The sequence below is a fragment of the Emydura macquarii genome, unplaced genomic scaffold (assembly GCF_026122565.2).
Source record: "Emydura macquarii macquarii isolate MOO-44397 ecotype Brisbane River unplaced genomic scaffold, CSIRO-AGI_Emac_v2 contig_729, whole genome shotgun sequence".
Taxonomy (NCBI): domain Eukaryota; kingdom Metazoa; phylum Chordata; order Testudines; family Chelidae; genus Emydura; species Emydura macquarii.
In genome coordinates this window covers 49,731-68,658 of record NW_027130866.1, presented here as the reverse complement: position 1 = coordinate 68,658, position 18,928 = coordinate 49,731, and the positions used below count along the sequence as shown (strand labels likewise).

The following is an 18,928-nucleotide window of genomic DNA, read 5'->3' as shown; positions in this document are numbered from 1 at the left end:
GCATCAAAGTGTGCAGTCTCAGGTTTGATGGTTTTGATGACTGTGCCTCTAGGCAGAGTGGATCTCTGAAACCAGGGGTGTTTTGCTTTAAATGCAGAAGGAAGTGTCAGTGATGGGGTGTCCTTGTGAGAATATTGCCGGGAATACCATTGTATTGTCTGAGCACACATCTTTGCTATATTCCTGACCCTTTATTCTTTATTAGACCTGGGTAAACATTGTAAAAATGTGTTCCCATAGTTTTCATTCAAGGGTTAGATTTGTCAGTAAATTATTTACTCAGTGCTAGCCATATGCAGGCAAAGATCCCATTGTCTTCAATTGGCATTGTGGCTACTCCAGGAGTTTTTCGTTTCCTGATTGAAGACAGGGCTAGTATCTGAAGATTTTTACTTACTTCCTGCATTGGTTAATTCCGATGCTGGAATAACCAAGATTATTGGCCCAAATTATGTCCTCAGTTATCCCCACATACAGACTTCAGTGGAGCTATGTGTGTAAAGTAGAGACATAATTTGGCCTAGGGAATGTGGGCCTGATTCTCCATTCCAGTATGACATACTGAAGTCAATGGTGACAATGCTATAAAACTGCTGTAAAAGTAGAGAAAAAAAGCAGCCTCCCCATTTTTAATGGAGTCCAAAGGTTGGTCTGTCTAAGGGACAAATCCTAAGGGAAAGTCCTGTAGAATTTAATAGTAAACGAAAACCTCTCCATAGCATCTCATTCTCTACTAAATTCAGTAGGTTGTTAGAATAATTTCTGTTGAATTCTATTGGTTATCCTCAGTTGAGTTCCATAGGACTTTGCCATAAGGGAATAGTTTTCTTTCTATTTTCCAAATAAATCAGAATCAAGAGTATTATTTTAGTATTAAGCATTAAATCCCAAAGGATTCAGGACATTTTGAGTAGTTCAGTGTTTTATTCATTGCCTCTTTGCTAAGGCCACTTATGAGTGCCACATGTGATGGCCATTTTTGTGGTGGTGACAGCCTGAGACCACCAATTCATTCTGGATAAATCACTGCATAGCCATCAGATGACAACATTCAGTTCTGAGCTAGATTCAGATCAACAAGATGGAGGTGAAAGGCTTCCCTGAACCACCGTAGGAGAGCGTTGACTTGTGACAATCACTGCAATTGCAAAGAGTCCATGAAATCTAGAGTGGAACCTTTTCATCTTGTCCCACATGTGAGTGACAGCTCAACAACCTGTGGATTACTCCTGACTTTGTGATATCTTTCTGTTTGCAGATTTTAAACCCCTTTTATGTGTTCCAAACCTTCACTCTGACTCTGTGGTTGAGCCAAGGTTACATTGAGTATTCCGTGGCTATCATAATCTTGTCAGTCATTGCTATTGGCTTAACCGTGTATGATCTCAGACAGGTAAGTCTGCTATTCATGTCATCAGTTTCCCCGTTCAGCTAACAGTAATAATCTCATTTGTCACAGACACAGAATAAGAAGCAACTTCTGCACTCAGTTCTTTTGCTTAGCTGGTATTACTGCAGATTTCACCAATTCCCTGAAGATTAGAGATGTGCCATGCATGAATTTTGGATCCAGCTTAGAATTTCCCTAAAGTGCGAGGGGGTTCAGAGCCAGTGTTGTCTCCAAGAGCCATAAGATAATAGGCCTTCATGTCAAAAAGAAATGTGATATTCGTCTTAAATTCTCAGATAAATTAATATTTCTCTGCCTTTTAGACACATCTTCCAATAACTTCACTTTACCTCAGTCATTCTCTGAGGAAAAGGATATTGTGTTTTTCAGATGAAGCCTGATGGTGAACAAGCCAAAAAATGTTCAAACTTGGGATAGGCCTAGGCACCTCAAAGCTAAAATGCTTATCCAAGGTGTTCCTGAATTGCTTCATTTAGGCTGCAGAGCTGGGTTAGAATTTTTTAATCCAATCCTATGTGGCACTTGTACACATTTGTGGGCCCTCAGCACTTTTCAGGACTAAACTGTTTGTGAGAACAAACCCTCCTGAGATTTCTGGCACTTCCTGCCTTCAAGTCAAGCTAAAAATACAGAGAATAGCCTGTCTCCTGGTATTTCGGAGCTACACCCCATCCTGGCCAGGCAGAGAACTCTGCCTGTGAAAAACTACAAGGAAAAATAACCCTATTTTCAAAACTCAAGAAACACGCAATCCAGGTGTTGGGGGAAACCCTGGGGCAGGGAGGTCTTGTTTCAGGAGAGCATTTTGTTGATCCTCAGGTGAAGATATTAACTGAGAGGACATGTAGCCTTTAAGTCTAAACAAAATGAACCATATCATCCCTGGTATAAGCAAAGTGACATTCTCATGGAAGTTCTTGGGAAAAATTGTTGGTGATGTAAGCGGTGGCAGAAGTTACAGGTGGGGCATGTATTGGTTGGGGAAAGGGTATAAGTGGCACATTAGTATAATTTGCACCAATTTGGCATTCCATGGTTTGCAAACTGAGTAACGTAAATGCATTGCTGAGGCGGCAGTGGAAGGGAGGTAGCAGGAAAGGCAGCTTTCAGGAAAATAAAGTTTGACTTCTGACTGACTGCCACCATGGTGCAAGGGACACTGCTCTTCCACTTAAACATGGTTTGTAAACCATGTGTAACTTACACCCTAGTTTAAGGCACCAGTGAAAATGGCCCTAAATCTTTGACATATGACCACCACTGAATTATTAATTCATAGACTTACAAGATTTGAATCCTAGTACTATCTTTAGAGTGGGTGATAGTAAACCACAAGGAGACTGGTGATATATTGTCTTTGCTGGAGTAGATTACGGCACTGAGCTACTTCTATTTTGTTACTGTACTAGCTCAAACGCAGAGTGCAAACCTGGCACAGGTCTAAGCAGGTATACAGTTGAAGTGGCACCAGTGTTGCATTGGGAGACCTATTTCAGTTAGTGTGCTCATCCAGCATTCCAGTGCACCCAGAACACAGACAATGGGCTAGTCAATGCTCCTGCTAAGGTTAAAGTCCATGCTTTTAGCCTGAAAAGTGACAGTGTTTTTTAACAACGGGGTCCTCTTCCAACTGGCCTGACATCTTCATAAGAAGAACACTGATTAAGAAGCCCACCCCATGACTACATTTTGCAACTAACTTTTGAATTAAGATGACACATCCCTGCTACAGTATTGTACATAGCCCAAGTCAGTGATGGTTCACCTCATCAGTTCATAACTCTGGAGATTCAAATTCCTGAAATGGATTATAACCAGCCACCTGCCATGTAGACACACCCAGCTAAAATGACCAAAACGATAGGTTCTGTTTCTGGTTTTTTGCAGCAGTAACCTCTGTAATAACTGGATATTTACACCTGGTTGATCTGTTGAGCCCCTTTCTACGTGTGAAAAAAATGCCCCACTATGTGGAAATTCACTACTTATGTATTGGAAATCTCATTGTTGAAAACAGAGCCTGATTTATTTCTTAGTGATGTAAAGTAGGAGTAACTTTGCTGAATCAGTTAAGTTACAATGGTGTGAAATTGGCATAACTGGAGAATCAAGCCCACATTACACTGTATAGCTTGTTCTGCTGCCAAAATTGGGTAAAACACTTGGAACACATTTCCTTGTTGGTAATGAAAGCATAAGGGGTATGAATCTTATCACCTATAATCTAATTAAGTTCAATTAGCTGTTATGAAACTTAGCCCTGATCACTGAAATATAATATTTCACTTGAAACCAGAACTGGTATTTCAACATTTAGCAATCTGCTTCCCACTCAACAGCAATCTGTCAAGCTGCACGACCTTGTTGAGGAACACAACAGAATCCAGGTTACAGCCTGCACAAAGGACAACGGTGAGTGATGAGAAGTTGGCCTTTTTCTCCCTGCCCCTTCTAATTCAATAAGGAGTCAAACTTTGCATTTGGAATTACACAGACATACTTACATTCTTAGACTTATCTGCCTGCAGATGTATTTTGGCATCGAGAACTAATTGGGTAATTTAATAGTGCAGTGACTAGGATGTTAGCCATGGCCATGGCAGACCAGACCAGACCAGTTCCCTGCTTTTCTACCGGCTTCCTTTGTCATGTCATGTCAGTGAGTCTCTCTGCATCTTGGTTCCCTATCTGTGTGATGGGGATTGTACCTTACCTCCCAGAGATGTTGTGAGGTTGAGTCCATTAGAGATTGTGAGGTGCTCAGATATCATGGTAATGGAGGCCATAGGCAATTTAGACAGGTTCTCTTATCCAAAGCAATTTACAGATGTTAACTAATTAAACCTCAGAACATCACTTTGAGGTAGGCAGGCAGACAAGTGTCTTCACTTGTACCACTGTAGATCCACAAGTGGAGTTCCTCCAAAACATAACAATGTAGGAAAACAATTTGGTTGTGTAGTGCATGCCTTAAAATGTTTCTGAGGATTATAATCTGTGCATAAGTGAACTCTCTCTTCTTTTTATATTTTATTATAGGTTGCAAAAAGTTGGAGTCTCATTATTTGGTCCCAGGGGACATCCTTATTTTAGATGAAAAGAAGCACTCTTTGCCATGTGATGCTATCCTAATTGATGGAGGCTGTGTTGTAGATGAGGGCATGCTCACAGGTATAACCTTGCATTTTGATTTGTCTTTTGTCTCCATGCAGGTCTTTGCTCTCTCTCTGGAGCTATGTTTCTATCAATTCTGATTACAAGTTGTTTATCCTCTATCAGAATAAGTTGTTGCAAAATAAGGAAAGACTGTTTTGAATAATTTACAGTCTCTTGAGGAAGGGCTTCTGATTATTTTTAAATTGCTCAGCATAACTCAATTTCTTATGAAGAACGAAACCAGAGAGTTACGTAATGTATTGTCAGGAACAGAAAAGTCAACAAACATAAAAACACAGAAAGAAAAATGTAAAGAAATGTTCTGATCTGAGAATGAGCTCTGCAAGGGCAGGCAGACAATGATATACAGGCTAGAGCGGCAGAATGGAGTGTTACACATGTACACATAATCACTATAAAACTGAGAGCAAAGATTGAGCCAAGTCTTCAGACTGAAAACTATCAGAGAGGTGTCTGAAGTGCCCTGATGTTAACAATTACAGCCACCATCTTCACGTTTAAAAAATGCTTGCTGATAGGAAATGTGCAATTAGGTACCTAACAGACATTTGTGAATTTATATCTAGAGTATGATGGAATTTAAATACCCCCTAACTGGAACTGTACAACACACTCTTTAGGTGAAAGTATCCCGGTAACTAAAACCCCTTTGCCCCATACGGAGAACAGCACGTCCTGGAAAACACACAGCGCAGAGGATTACCGAAGACACGTCCTCTTCTGTGGAACAGAGATTATCCAGACCAAGCCCACAAGCAAAGGGCCAGTGAGAGCTGTTGTGCTGCAAACTGGTATTTGTTTTTTATTCCACTGCTCAGTGTGATGAGGCCTGGATAGTTCAGGGAACGGATAGTACAGCTGTTCTCTCTACATCCCTGGGTCAAATCCAGCCCATGTCAGAGACCAAAAGTTATTTATTTCCATCTGATGATTATGTGTTGGCGGGTCTCAGACAAGTTCATAATGTGCAGGTGCCACCGGTGTTCCTGGGCTGCCTTGATGACAGGCCAGGGTCTGAGAAGAGTTTCCCACCCTAAAGATAGTCCCTCCAGGGACTTGGCTACACACAAAAACTTCGACCAGACCAGAGCCTGAGCCACAATGTGAACAGAACATCTCCACGGCTGTTTTTAGCATGCTCTCTGCTAGCACAAGACCGTGGGCCCAGGCTGGGTGGCTCGCTCCCATATGCAGTGTAGACATACTCTATGAACTTCACCTGAACCGACAGGCAAGGTCCCGTGTGCTGCTATTCCAGCCTTGCTTCAGAACAGCACCTGTTGCCCCTCTGTGCTCCCATTATAGGGGTTTCTATAAGCGTAGGTACAATGATCTGTCCCCAAATCTCTCTCATTCCTGCCAGCCCGTTCAGATCAGGGCTGAAATCTGCTACCCGGGGCACAGAATGCGCCGAGGGATCCGCTACCACACGCATGTGAAGGTGTAAAACAGGGGCTGTGACATGCACAGCCTTGGTTGGTGAATTTCACCCTAGAAGAGCTGCCCAGATATTTGTGTATCACCTTCAGAAAGTCTTTACAATACTAGGCGTCTTCTAATGCAATTGTGTTCTCCCTGTCATGCCATTAGATAGCGTCTACCATTTGTGGGGATTGTCTTAATGTAGGGTTCAACACAGCCAAAGGCGATCTGGTGCGGTCCATCCTCTACCCCAGGCCGATGAATTTCAAACTCTACAGAGATGCCTTTAAATTCATCATCATCCTGACATTAATTGGCGTGCTCGGATTGATCTACACAGTGTGTGTGTATATGAAGCACAAGGTAAGTATTTCACATCTGTCTTGCTAGAGGCTGACTCCAGTGACTGCGTGCCTGCTACTGCATTCTCCCTTCCCCCCATACTACTGTGTTTTGGAACACCTGTAGCTCATTTCGGTGTCCCTCATTTCTAGGTAGTCTCTCTCTCACGAGTAGGAAATTGTGTCTGTATTTCTAATTTGCTCTGGAAAAAGAGTGTATTTATGTTGGAAGGAAAAATAATAAATGTGTATTTCTTTTCTCTGGTTAAAAAAAACCCACTGAGCAGCTAGCATTGCTTCTTTACAGTAACTCACGTGCTGATTTTGATGCTGAAGGGTCTGAGTTCGGGTCCTGCTGACAACTCTATGTCTCTATGTAAACATTCAAGACTAATTACACTTTGCCATCTTCTTAAATGTTTAACCCACCGTACTTCCATGGGTACAGCTGTGGGAATGGTAATGTAGATAGGGGACAGTAGTTTTTAACTCAATCTTGTATAATCCAGCAGGTAAAAATACCTCTGCCTTCCTCAATGGAGCGCTCCCCCATTGCTACTGCGGGTGTGTCTGCCCCAGAACCTTTAAGAAAAAGGCTAGAAGTGTCGTCTAGGTCTTAAGGACCAGGAGCTCTTACAGGCAATAACACTAAAGATTGAGTCACACAGCTATACAGTTCAAACAATGAATCTGTTTAGGTCTTAATTGCCTACGGTGTTTACTGCAATGGCTCAGATGTGGTAGTGACTGGAACCAAGTACCTAGACAGCTTCTCCTCCTTTCTGAAGCAGCAGACAATACAATGCCTTCAGCTAACTATCAATGAACCCATTCTCATTCCCCCCATCATGGATTTGTTGTATTCGTTCCCTTCCAGCAACCAGTAGCTGATACAGTGGCAATGGCCCTCCTCCTCTTCACGGGTTCTGTCCCTCCTACTATCCCAGCTGCTTTGACAACAGGGATCGTTTATGCCCAAAGGAGACTGAAGAAAAAGAAAATTTTCTGCATCAGCCCACAGAGGATCAACATATGTGGGCAAATAAACCTGGTTTGCTTTGACAAGGTAAGAAGCTGATCGCAGCTTTTAAAGCAATATTGCTGAAATAGATTTTAATGCTTTTTGCAGGTTTGGGATTTTTTTCTGTGAAGGCAGTAAATATTCTTGGTTCTTGCTCACTCATAGCCGGAAGTCAAATTCAGGCTGTCTCGTCTGGGTAGGTTGGACTTAGCCCCTGCACAAAACCTTCCAGGCAGAATTCCTCTTCCAGAAGCTGGGGCCGTGGGGGTAGCCATCACACAGCCTGCTCTCCAGTGAGGGGTGCTCTGTGGTGTTGTGCAGAGGAATGCTGGGTGGGTGGCTGGCACTGGCAGAGGGCCTGGCGGACCTGTGCTTGCCTGGGAACCAGCACATACAATAAAGGTCAGGGAGTGGCTGCTGCTCCAAACCCTTTCCCAGCCGCAGTACAAAGTCGCTCCCGAAAGCCCAGTTTCTCAATCTCACTGTGGCCTTCAAGAATCTCGCCCTGTGCATGTTCCTAGGAAGAGGGTGGGTTCAACTGCCGAGTCCTGCTTTGGAGTCCCCCAACCTCACGGAGTTTACTCACATCACTCCATCTCGGGCAGGAACAATCCATGGAGGGACTCTCTGTAGGGCGGTAACTGGATCAAAACATGGTCCCCCCCCCCAGACACCGTCTTCAGACTGGGACCAGACCATGGTCATCCCATCCGCCCCCCCAGGTACTGCCTCCAGACTCATCTCTGGATTTTTCGGGGGTTTTTTACATTAATTCCATGGGATTTTAAAGCCTGGTGAATAATGTCCTTCCAGACACAGAAACTCTCCTGAAAACAATGGGCTAGATTTACAGCAAGTACAAACCAGCACAACCCCACTGCACTGTGTGTAATTACGCCATTGTAGGCAAGCGGGGAATTTGGTCCATAATTTCCTTTTATCCCAAATGTTCACGCTCATGCTCTCACTCACCTGTTTCTAAATTTCTGGTATGTCTTGACCCTCTCTGCCCAGAACATACAATTGAATTGTCACATTTTCAGCTATACAGAGCCAACTTCCTGTCTGGAGTGAATCAGTTCAGCTCCATTCATTTCAGCGACACTAGGATGATTCTCACAACTGAAGATTTGGCCCATTGTAGTTTGTTGTAAATGTATTGTCTGTATACCTGGTTCTCCTCTCAGTTACACCAGTTTTACACTGGCGTAACTCTGACTTCAGTACAGTTTGATTTACACTAGCCTTAGTCAGAGAATCAGACCCAGAATCTCTAATAAAATAATCTGATGTTTCTTTGAACCTAGACTGGCACCTTAACAGAAGACGGTCTGGATCTATGGGGGGTGATCCCTTCAGAAGGAAACCGGTAAGGATTTTGTCCACAAATGGATTTTGAATTTTAGGGTTGTGTTTAATGAGAGGCAGATCTCAGCTATGTTGTCTAAACAGCCAAGCGTTCAAGTGCTCAGCTGAAGTTTACCCAGGAATGAGCTTCCTCATATGCATAGGGATAGTGCAGAGAGGGGCAATGTGGTGTAGCGACTAGGACACTGGAGTGGGAGTGAAGGGAACTGGGTTCTCTTCCCAGCTCAATCAATGGCCTGATGGGCAGGTTTCTTTGCCTCTTCCACCTCCCTCATTGTTCTGTCTTGTCCAGCCGTCCATCTGTCCTCCCAAAACTTTAAAGATAAATTACATCACTACTTAGGCTACTGTAAACATCCAGTCATCCTCAGCTGACACACCTTACCAGCCCACTCATCAGACTTAACAGTTAGGACTCCGCCCTTGTGCAACAAATTGCATTTCAATTCCAGTTCCGAAACCCTCTAGAGCCTGAGATGTGGAAGTGCAATCTTGTTCATTATAGCCCCAGATCAGCTGTTTATTGTTCATACATGGCTATAAAATGTAGTTTTAAACCCTCATTGCACTGGGTATATTCCATTTAGCTCAAATACATTTGAGGGCAGATTAGCTGCCCATCGTCTTTCACAGTGGATCCGCACATGCATTATATCAACATCCCAGACTTTAGCAGTGGTTGCCTACGTAACAGGTACTTGAGCACAGATGAGATAATTGTATCATGATGAGTGAGAGAGAATTCATGGTGAGAAGGAAAAATTACTTTCTTAATAGTCTCCCACCGGACAGAGAGAAAATTACTATATGATGCTCATTAAAGAGACAAGATTAATTAACAAGTGCCACCCTACAAAGGTTTATTTGGTAAGGGTAAATATAGGACAATAATACAGTCTCTACCTGGCTCCTGTCCATTAACCAATAGAGGTTGCATGTACAGTTCTCACCAGACAGAATTTTTTGTTTGGCAGAAAACTCAGAAACCACAAAAAGGAAAATAGCCCCGAGTAATGCTCTGATTATTTCATTGCGTTAACTATGCAGTTCAGTGTCCGGTCATGTGACTAGGGAACAAAATTAGCTATACGTGCAAATAAACATGTATGCAGTATTGTAGCCGTGTTGGTCCCAGGACATTAGAAAGCCAAGGTGGGGGAGGTAATATCTTTTACTGGACCAACTTCTGTTGGTGAGAAAGACAAGTTTTCCAGCTTACACAGAGCTCTTCTTCAGGTCCTGACCACCAGGTGTCTCTCACCAACAGAAGTTGGTCCAATAAAAGATGTTACCTGCAAATAAAATGGACATTTATGTACTAGGAAATTCTATGAGGTGCCGATAGGGGCATCATTTCAGATTTCAATGGGTGGGCAACTTTCAGTGGCGGCCCAGGGGCAGAGCCCGTATATTTGGGGGTCTGCCAGGTGTAGACCCCAGGTAGGTCTGGCATGGCAGAGAGGCAGGCTGGGCCAAATTTGAGTGACATTGCAACACTATGCTCCAGGTTGCAATGGCATGCATTTTGGGGCAGCTGAGCAGATAACCTGGGCCCCGCCTTAGCAAAATTTTGGTTTCAACTTGACTCAAACATTGGTGGGGCTGAGCCTGGGCCCCACAGGCTGATAGAACAGCACGGGGAATGGTGCGATGCTCTCCTCCTGCCCTACCTAAATGGCATGCCTGGTGCCAAGACTTTGCTCAGCAAGAAGCCATGCTGATGGCTTGCTGACAAACCAATATGGGCTATTGCTGTCTGCACTGATCTCATTAGTGAATTTGCATCATTGCTCTACTTCTCCTTAAACAGCTGAGGAGTAATGACTCCGGCTTACTACGCAGGTTCAGGAAAGGAATGTCACTCAGCACCTGAAGTGTCTTTTTGTACCTTTAAACAAGATAAAAGAGCCAGCAAGAGTGCTTAGACAGCTCTAACAGCTTTACAATGCTTCATAAGCATTAGCTAATTCATCAGCCAAATTACAATAAGGCCCCAAGAACTAGACCTAATTTGCCTGAAATTGAATAGGTTTTGGTGGCGGATGGAGACGAGGATCCACAATGCAGTGCTCCTTCTTGCGCTCACTTGCCATATTCTGCATTGTTGAACTCCATAGGGGCTGCATTTCACCACTTCTGATTTAGTAGTAAAGGAGGATCAATAAAATAGAGCTTCTCTTTACCCTGCTCACCTAAAATGGGTCTCCTGCTAGTTCAACAGGCCACGTAGCAGATACAGTCTAAGAAACCAGACACTGGTAGGTTATGTAATGGGTGCGTGTCCTAGATCCATAGGAAAGAGAGAAGAATCAAGATTACAGTGAGTGAGAAATAATCTAGGATGAAATTGCAAAGACTTCACTCAGCCCGAACTGGTTTATGCTCAGTTTCTGTGTCAGGCAGGAGGTGAGAAAGTGGTCAAGGAATGTTTCATTAGAGTGCAATGTTCAGAGCCTAAGTCTCCTCTGACTTACCCCGTGTAAATCAGTGGAGTAACAGATTTTAACAGAGGTGTGAGAGGTGAATCAGGTCCTCAGATGTTAAAGCCACTAGTATAATTGAAGGGGTTGGAGGTAATTCTCTGCCTTGCACCTTGTGTCATCATTTAAACTTGTGCTAAGTGGATGTAAAATGTTAACGAGTCAGAATAATTCACTTACACCAGCAGTGGCCTTTCATATCTGTGGACACAGACCAAGGCAGTGGAGAATCAGGCCCAGTGAAGGCAAGCGTGTCATTTTGACACTTCCCCAACACCCTGTTGCACTTCGAACAGTAACCTGTTGAGTGGGATGTTTGTAGCGTTGTAGGTCCCAGGATATGAGCAAGACAAGGTAGGTGAGATAATATCCATCTTTCATTGGTCCAGTAAAAGATATAATGTCACTTTCCTTGTCTCGTTCAGAGATGTAGCAGCCTGTAGGACATGTCATCATTCTTTGCTATTTGTGTCTTAAGTTTCCAAGATGTCTGTTGTCAAGCTGGGCTCCAAAGCTCCTGTGTTAACTGGGATATTTATACCTGCTCCCTTCCGAGGTTATCTTTGCAGTAATACACAGGAGGAAGTTGAAATGTATTGCTCCATGCTAATTATGTTTAAGATCCCTTGGGCTCATTGAGCAGATTAGGACTGGGGCCCAGATCCTGAGCAGCAGCAAAATGGGCATAGCTCCACTGAAGTGAGCCGAGATGCAGAGATGAGGAATCTGTCCCTGTGAATCTAAACACTTTGATTTGTAGAAAAAACAACAAACAAACCTGGACACTAACCCTCTGTTTTAAATCAGTTTTCAGAATGTGCACAGCTTCACCTCTGGCACCCCTTTGCCCTGGGGACCGCTGTGTGGAGCCATGGCGAGCTGCCATTCACTCATAGTTCTGGATGAGAAGATCCAGGGAGATCCACTGGACAGGAAAATGTTTGAGGGCACTTGCTGGGTAACGTGACTATTATTCTACCTGCATGTACAAAGTATGCAAATCCTTGAAGGCATTCCCCTAATCAGCAGGCAAGCAACCGCACAGCCTGCTGGCAGCAATATGTAATAGCTAGTGAAATTCAAGTGCCTGGAATATATTAAACCAGTCACTGGTCCCGGCCATAACAATTTCACAGTATTCCACGAGCAGCTCTGCCAAAGACCAGCGAACTCTGGCTACTTGTACTGAGTTCTGAGGCATTGCCACTGCACGGCATCAGTCTACTGGAGTCCTATAAATTACCTTCCCTTAGACTGCCTGCCACACTCCTGACCAGTCAGTGGGTTTAAAAGATTTCTTTCGTCTCCCCAATTTGGTTTGAAAACCAAGAGACCCAGCAGACAAAGAACTAAGAGCTGTATGAAGTGGGCAGTCTGCTAGGGGGGCGGGGGAAAGTCACTCTCACTGGCTCCAAGAACTGATAAGAGGGGGAGACCCTACAGAAACGGTTTGAAGGACTGTCAGACCTACCAGGGTCTCCCCATGGAAGATGGTGACACCTGCTAAGAAAGGCGTTCACATGAACGGTATGTTGTTTCCAGGTTCTGCTTCTCTGTAATGCTTTGGTTCTAAATAGATACTTTGCTGTATGAAGGCTGGCCGGTTACTGGTTAACCTTGTCATAGTGGCTGCGAGAGAGAAGGATGGCAGGTGCTGAACAAAACTCAGACGGGTTAAGGTGACCCGTGAGATGTAGGAGAAAATTGCAGCCTAAATCCCTGGTCTGGAGGGAGAGGGATGCAGATTCCTGCCCAGAGAGGTGGTGGCTACTGGCCTGAAACCCAAGTAGGGTGCCCTCAAATTGGCCATGAAAGGGTCAGAAGTACGCTTACCTCAGAACTGTGACAACCCTCAATCCCACAGAGCCCCATCACTCTTGCTTCATGGTCCTTTCTGCCTCCCCCCCTCCACACACACACACACACACACACACACACACACACACACAAAGCAATGGTTGTATGGCTGATGTGTGGCTGTGCAGTGCAGTGCAGTATATGACAGAGATAATTACTGTACATGACGGAGAGGAGAATTTTGACCTACTATGAATGAGGACACACCAAAGGCCCTGTTTTAAACACTGCCTTCCAGGCGCACCTGGGCTCTTTACAGAAGTGTGAATTACATTGTTGGTTAACACTCCAGAGAAGTGGTTGTTGCACTCTGGGACTTAACAGAAAACAGGTGTTCACTGCATGACCCGCTGAAAAACGTGATCTTATGTAATCACAGATTCCCCAGATTCCCCAGATGCCACCCAGTATGTCCAGCCGAACGCTCTGACTGAAGCAGGAAGGGCCCAGCACTACTCTTTCCAGAGACTGACCTAACCTGCTTTAAACAAGTGATCAGGACATAACCTCCAACTGGTCCATTGTCTACATGAGTCTAGCTTCAACACTGTGTCAAACCTGGGATGTATTTACACTGGTGGCAGACATAGGAAAGCGTGAATGTCATGTCTGATCACCCATGGGACCAGCTCAAGGCAGCAGAGCTATCCAGCTCCTGCTTGAAGTTGTGTGAGCATGCCATTTCGAGTGAGAGGCATGTTTTCTGGTTGCTCGGGTTTTGGCTTTTTGCATTTTCACGGCAAAAAGAAAAAAAAATCCAATTGAACCTTGACCAGCCAATGTTACACAGTCAAATTTCAGAAGCACAAAGAAGCCAGAATGAAATGGTGAAAATTTGAGCATGAAGTTTAACCCCCAAGAAGACTGGGACTTTTGCACATCCCTAAGTATGTCTGTGGCCACAGGGTAGGCTGAATATTGAAATGTTTACTGATCAGTGTCCTAATTTTATTATTGATACAAGTATTTTCCGCCCCCCAAAAGGAAATGGAAGATTCCAGTACAACTCATAGTGAGGCTGGAGTACCAGACACAAGTATAATCATTAAGCCAGGATCCAACGCCAGCGATGTGAGTTGAGTGTCTTTAACAGTGTGTGTTAAATATTGTGTGTATTTAACTCCTAGCACAATAACATTCGTTTACCTCTGCAATGATGAGAATTGGCTGGTAGCTGTAAATTGCCTCAACCATTCTTTTGTGCTATTTTTGCATCTTATGAAGGCATCCCTTTGAAAACCTGAACCTAGGAATAAGAGAGCTCTCTGTGTTAAATTGGAGGGACTGTCAGACAGGCACCCTAAACTGGCCCTCTGGGGATGTAAAGGCAGGGGAGAAACAGTTTTAGCCAATTCCTCTGAATGATCAGCAAAGCTGCATTCCCCTGAGAGAGAAATATCCTGGGAGATGGGGGTAGGAAGAAGAGAATAGATCTAAAGGTAGGAACGGAAGAAAAGCAGTGTTTTTAAAATACTAAAAATGTAAGAGAGAACAAAATAAACAACCAGAAGGAGAGAGCAGAGACAGCCAACAGAGTGTGAAATGAATGGCTGAGGCACAAATGTTGGCTCTACTGGTAGCAGCAAAGTTTTCCTGCATGTCTCTTTCACACACTTGGGAACAATCGGAAGAGATGAAAAATAGACATTCTAAGAGGTGAAGACAGATGCCTGCTAGAGGAGGAATCTAAAATTACAGACAAGCAAACATGCTTTGCTAGACCAGTGTTTATCAGCCTTTTCAGTAGCAAGTACCCCCTAACTTCTGACAACTGTAATAAGTGCCCAACACCCAATGTTCCACGGGATTTCATATGTACTGACTAATGGGAGCCAGATGTTGGAAGAAGGGCTGAGTAGATACGGCCGGGATAGGACAGATGTCAGATCTAGTGTGGTAGGGTCACCACCCTTACACCAGGGCTGCACAACTCAAGTATGTACCTGGGCTAGAGGTGATGTTGGCCAAAGCTAGGAGGCTTTGAGCGGCATGCCAATGCTGGGGAATATAAAGCACCGCGCCAAATTTTTTGCCATAGATTTGAGAAGAGGATGGGGTGAGCGAGAGACAGGAAAAGAGGGTAACTGGTAAAGTCTGGGGCTGTCAGCTAGAGCAGTGAAACTGACAAGTTTTCTGGGCACTGGGCTTTGAGCCAGGGAGGGGGGCTGCCACCTGGCTGCAAAGCTGGGAGGTGGGTGACTGCCACCCAATCCGAGCTGGGGCAGAGGAAGCTTCTGGGCCAGCTGGGACCCAGGGATGTGAGCAGGCGGCTGCTGCCCATCTTCAGGCAGAGGCGCTGGAGGCTGTCCCTCAGCTCAGAGCCAGGGTACAGGTGGCTGCCACCCAGGTGCAATCCTAGCTCGTGAGACCCAGGAGGCTGCCATTGGGCTTCCATCTGAGAGCTGGGACCTGGCAGGAAGCGGGGGGTTGCTGCCCGCCTCCCCCAGAAGCTAGCAGCTGCTGCCCGCCTCCTAGCTGGTACTGGGTGGGAAGTGGGCTGCTGCCACCCAGCTTCCCCAGAAGTCAGCAGCTGCCGCCTGCCTCCCCTTCACTCATTTTTTCCCTGGATACCCCCTGCCTGTGTCTTGTGTACCTGTGCCACAGGTTGAGAAACTATGTGCTTGACTATTCAAAGTGAAACTTGTGCAGGGAACAGCTGACAAACTGGATATTAACAAATCACCTGAACTGAATCAGCTACATTAGTTCAGTCTGGTCACCAGTCTATAGGAAGAGACACATACATTGTAACATACTGAAAAAAGACAGAATAGTACAACTATTACTTCATTCTGAGTGTTTCTCCCTTAGATCTCAAAGGGCTTCACAGAAATAAATGCAGAATGGTATGACAGAAAGACTAGAACGAAGCCTAGGAGGGGATGGGAAACGGTCTGAATATCAGGAAAAAACCCTAATCTCTGGAATAGTTTGTCACTGGAAATGGTGGTAGGAAGCCCTGACTTCAGAGACATTTAAAAGCTAGCCTGGACTGAGCACTGAAGAATGAGCTATAGAGAATTCAGGACTGTTTCCTAGGGGAAAGTGTATGGAAATAGATGAGATGATCCAGTTGTGCAATCTGTCTTTGGGATCCCATGGGGAAAAGATAGCAAGTGAAATGCCCTCAGACTAATAAATTAACTCCAGAGAGAACTCACGATAGCAAACTAGTCCCAGGCTAGCCAGACAAAGGGCAGATTTTCTGTTTGCAAAATGAATCGAGTATCTAATTAACAGCCTACCTTCCTGACCTTTCCTCAGGCACCAGTGGACGGGATAGCAATTCTACATCAGTTCCCATTTTCCTCCGGGCTGCAGAGGATGTCTGTCATTACTCAGCAGATTGGGAAGGACCAGTATGATCTGTATATGAAGGGAGCACCAGAAATGGTGACCAACTTTTGCAGACCAGAAACCGGTATGGACATGTATATTTATTTGGCCCAAAATGGCAAGGAAGGCTTTGGGGTCTTTATTTTTATTCAGTCCAAGTGGAATTTCCCTTGAGAATTACTGTGCACTTGTAAATCTCACTGACACAGTTACTGAGGCTGTATTTGCATGGTCCAAGAGCTGATTCGATGCACAGTCAGATACTCAGCTGGTGTAAATCATCGTAGCTTCATTGACTTAAATAGTGGAGGATATGGCCCATAATGGGATGTTAGTATGTCTCAATACCTGCTTTAGATATGAAGTCATGGTAATAACTCATGCAGTGGCATGCCTGTCTTTGATTAACAAAAGAGCTAAGAGCATGAGTGTAGTTTCCAGATATCTAAATTCAGTATTGTAATACTGGCCTGTCTCACAGCAGCTTTACATCTTAGTAGTGGGAGAGGAGATACGTAATTGTAAATTACTGCTTACAATAACTGCTGTTGAAAACGGTCAGCTTTCTCTTTTTATTTTTGAAATTTGAACCAGGGTTTCTATTCTCATTCTGCTAGCAAATGTAGGTTCTCTTTTATGGTGAAAACACCACTCACTGTTCTGGTCTCAGGTTTGCTTACAACAATTTGACGCTCAGATCAGATTCACTGAAATGGTCTCCAAGTTTCATGAAGATTCTGACAAACACTGAGATGGGCTTTACGCTTCTGCATGGCACTGAACTGAAACCAGGGGGAAATGGCTTTGCTGGGCCTCTCTAGATTTTGGGGAATGACGACATCAGGGGCATGCGGAAGGGGGAGCAATCAGGGCCATGGGTATCCCCAATAATCATTGGGGGCACAGAACTCCTCTGGCCCTGGGGGGGGGGGGTATTAATCTGCTCCTCCCAGGGCCAAGGCGGGAGGGGGAGGGAGAGAAGAGCGAGCTGTTGGGGCTGGAGGCAGTGAGCTACTCTCTCGAGGATGGGGCGGGGGGAGGTGTTAGGGGAATAGTGAGCTGCTCCTGCCGGGGGTGGGGGGTGAGAAAGCGTGAGCTCCTCCCGGGCAGGGTCACAAAACGTGCCACCCCAAAGGGGTCAAAGTTAAATTCTGTGCATGTCCCTGGATGGGAGAGTGCAGCTAAGCCGTCAAAAGTCTAAATTACATACATCTTTGAAATGTGTTTCAAACAGTTCTGTCAATCCAAACAAGAAAAGCAGCTTAAACTGATTCACATTCTGGTTTCTCAGATTTCTGAACTTTTCCTCTTATCCAGCCCTTTTGGTTTAGGTGTTGATTCACAGGATAATAAACAATTAGGTACCATACAATACAGCTACAACTATGAAATGCTGCTTTCTTCCAGGTTAAATAGGTAGACCATTCTAATGTTACATTTGTCTTTAAAATCTCTGTATGGAATGATTAGACACAACTGTAGATTCCTGGCTTAGCTATGTCCGACTCACACTCAGCACAACAGAGAGAGGGAAGAGAGGCAAAAGTAGATTTAATTCACCTTTCTGTCTCTCTTGGTCCCTGGCCCTTTTCCCACAGCTTAAATTATAACAGCAATAGAGGCCTCTCATGTCTCTGTCATACCCCGGGTCCACCCCTGAACGTTCACAAAGCCAGCTGCTTGCCATCAGAGAAAGCTCCCACTGAGGCATAGAGATATTAAGTGATTCACCCAAAAAGTTACACAGAATTAAAATGGCAGAACTGAGTAGAAAGGGTCAGAGCAGGGTGGAACCTGAGGTTGAAAGCACTGGAGAAGTTCCCAGGCAAGTTCCAGGCCAGGATCAATACCAAGGACCAGAGACTCCAAGACACGGTCCAGGCCAGGAGGCGAGAACCAAATCAATTTGAGGTCACAGGCAGGTGTTCAAGGGCAGAAGAGGTCATGGTGGCACAGAAGATCCACATTGCTGTCTGAACACTTCCCAGAATGCCCCGTGGGTTTATATAGGGTGGGGAGCCAATCAGAAGCCATGAGGCTGCTGCCTGTCAGACCCTTTGAAGTAGGACTTCCTGTGGTCTGTATCCACAGTGGGTTGTGGAGTGTGAGCTGGTTACAGGTGGCACTCTGGAAGTGTTGGATGCCTGGCAGCTCTGCAGGTTCAAGACGTGCTGGGCCTTAACATTACCTCCCCCCGCCTCTTTTAATGGCAACTTCTGCTGGCCTGAATTTGTCTGGCGAGGCCTCAGAAATCACTGGAGTGCTGAGACGTTTTGAGCACAGTGTCTTGGTGCAAGTGAATGTCTCAGAGGAATCAACATACAAGTGGATTATTGGGCACATTCAGGGCCATCAGAAAGAGTGGGTGGCTAAATGGAGGGTCATGAAGTGACCCACATGGCCTGCTAATGGCAAGTCACAACAGAACCACAGTACCTCTAAGGAGATCCTGACGGAACATAGAAGTGGCTCTTGACCTAAGGCACGCCATCCTGGACTAGATGTTGCCCTGGCA

The 18,928-nt window shown here is 44.9% G+C and overlaps 1 protein-coding gene across 1 annotated transcript in view; it reads left to right on the top strand.

Moving 5' to 3' along the window:
- LOC137149329 (probable cation-transporting ATPase 13A5) overlaps window positions 1-18,928 on the top strand; it is a 54,080-nt gene that overhangs the window by 14,367 nt on the left and 20,785 nt on the right. Inside the window, exons 7-16 of the mRNA XM_067542811.1 lie at window positions 1,259-1,393; window positions 3,751-3,823; window positions 4,451-4,582; window positions 5,209-5,379; window positions 6,216-6,373; window positions 7,229-7,417; window positions 8,680-8,741; window positions 12,028-12,178; window positions 14,062-14,148; window positions 16,342-16,498. Of these exons, the coding sequence (XP_067398912.1) occupies window positions 1,259-1,393; window positions 3,751-3,823; window positions 4,451-4,582; window positions 5,209-5,379; window positions 6,216-6,373; window positions 7,229-7,417; window positions 8,680-8,741; window positions 12,028-12,178; window positions 14,062-14,148; window positions 16,342-16,498 (1,315 nt within the window). The remainder of the gene's footprint in view (window positions 1-1,258; window positions 1,394-3,750; window positions 3,824-4,450; window positions 4,583-5,208; window positions 5,380-6,215; window positions 6,374-7,228; window positions 7,418-8,679; window positions 8,742-12,027; window positions 12,179-14,061; window positions 14,149-16,341; window positions 16,499-18,928) is intronic.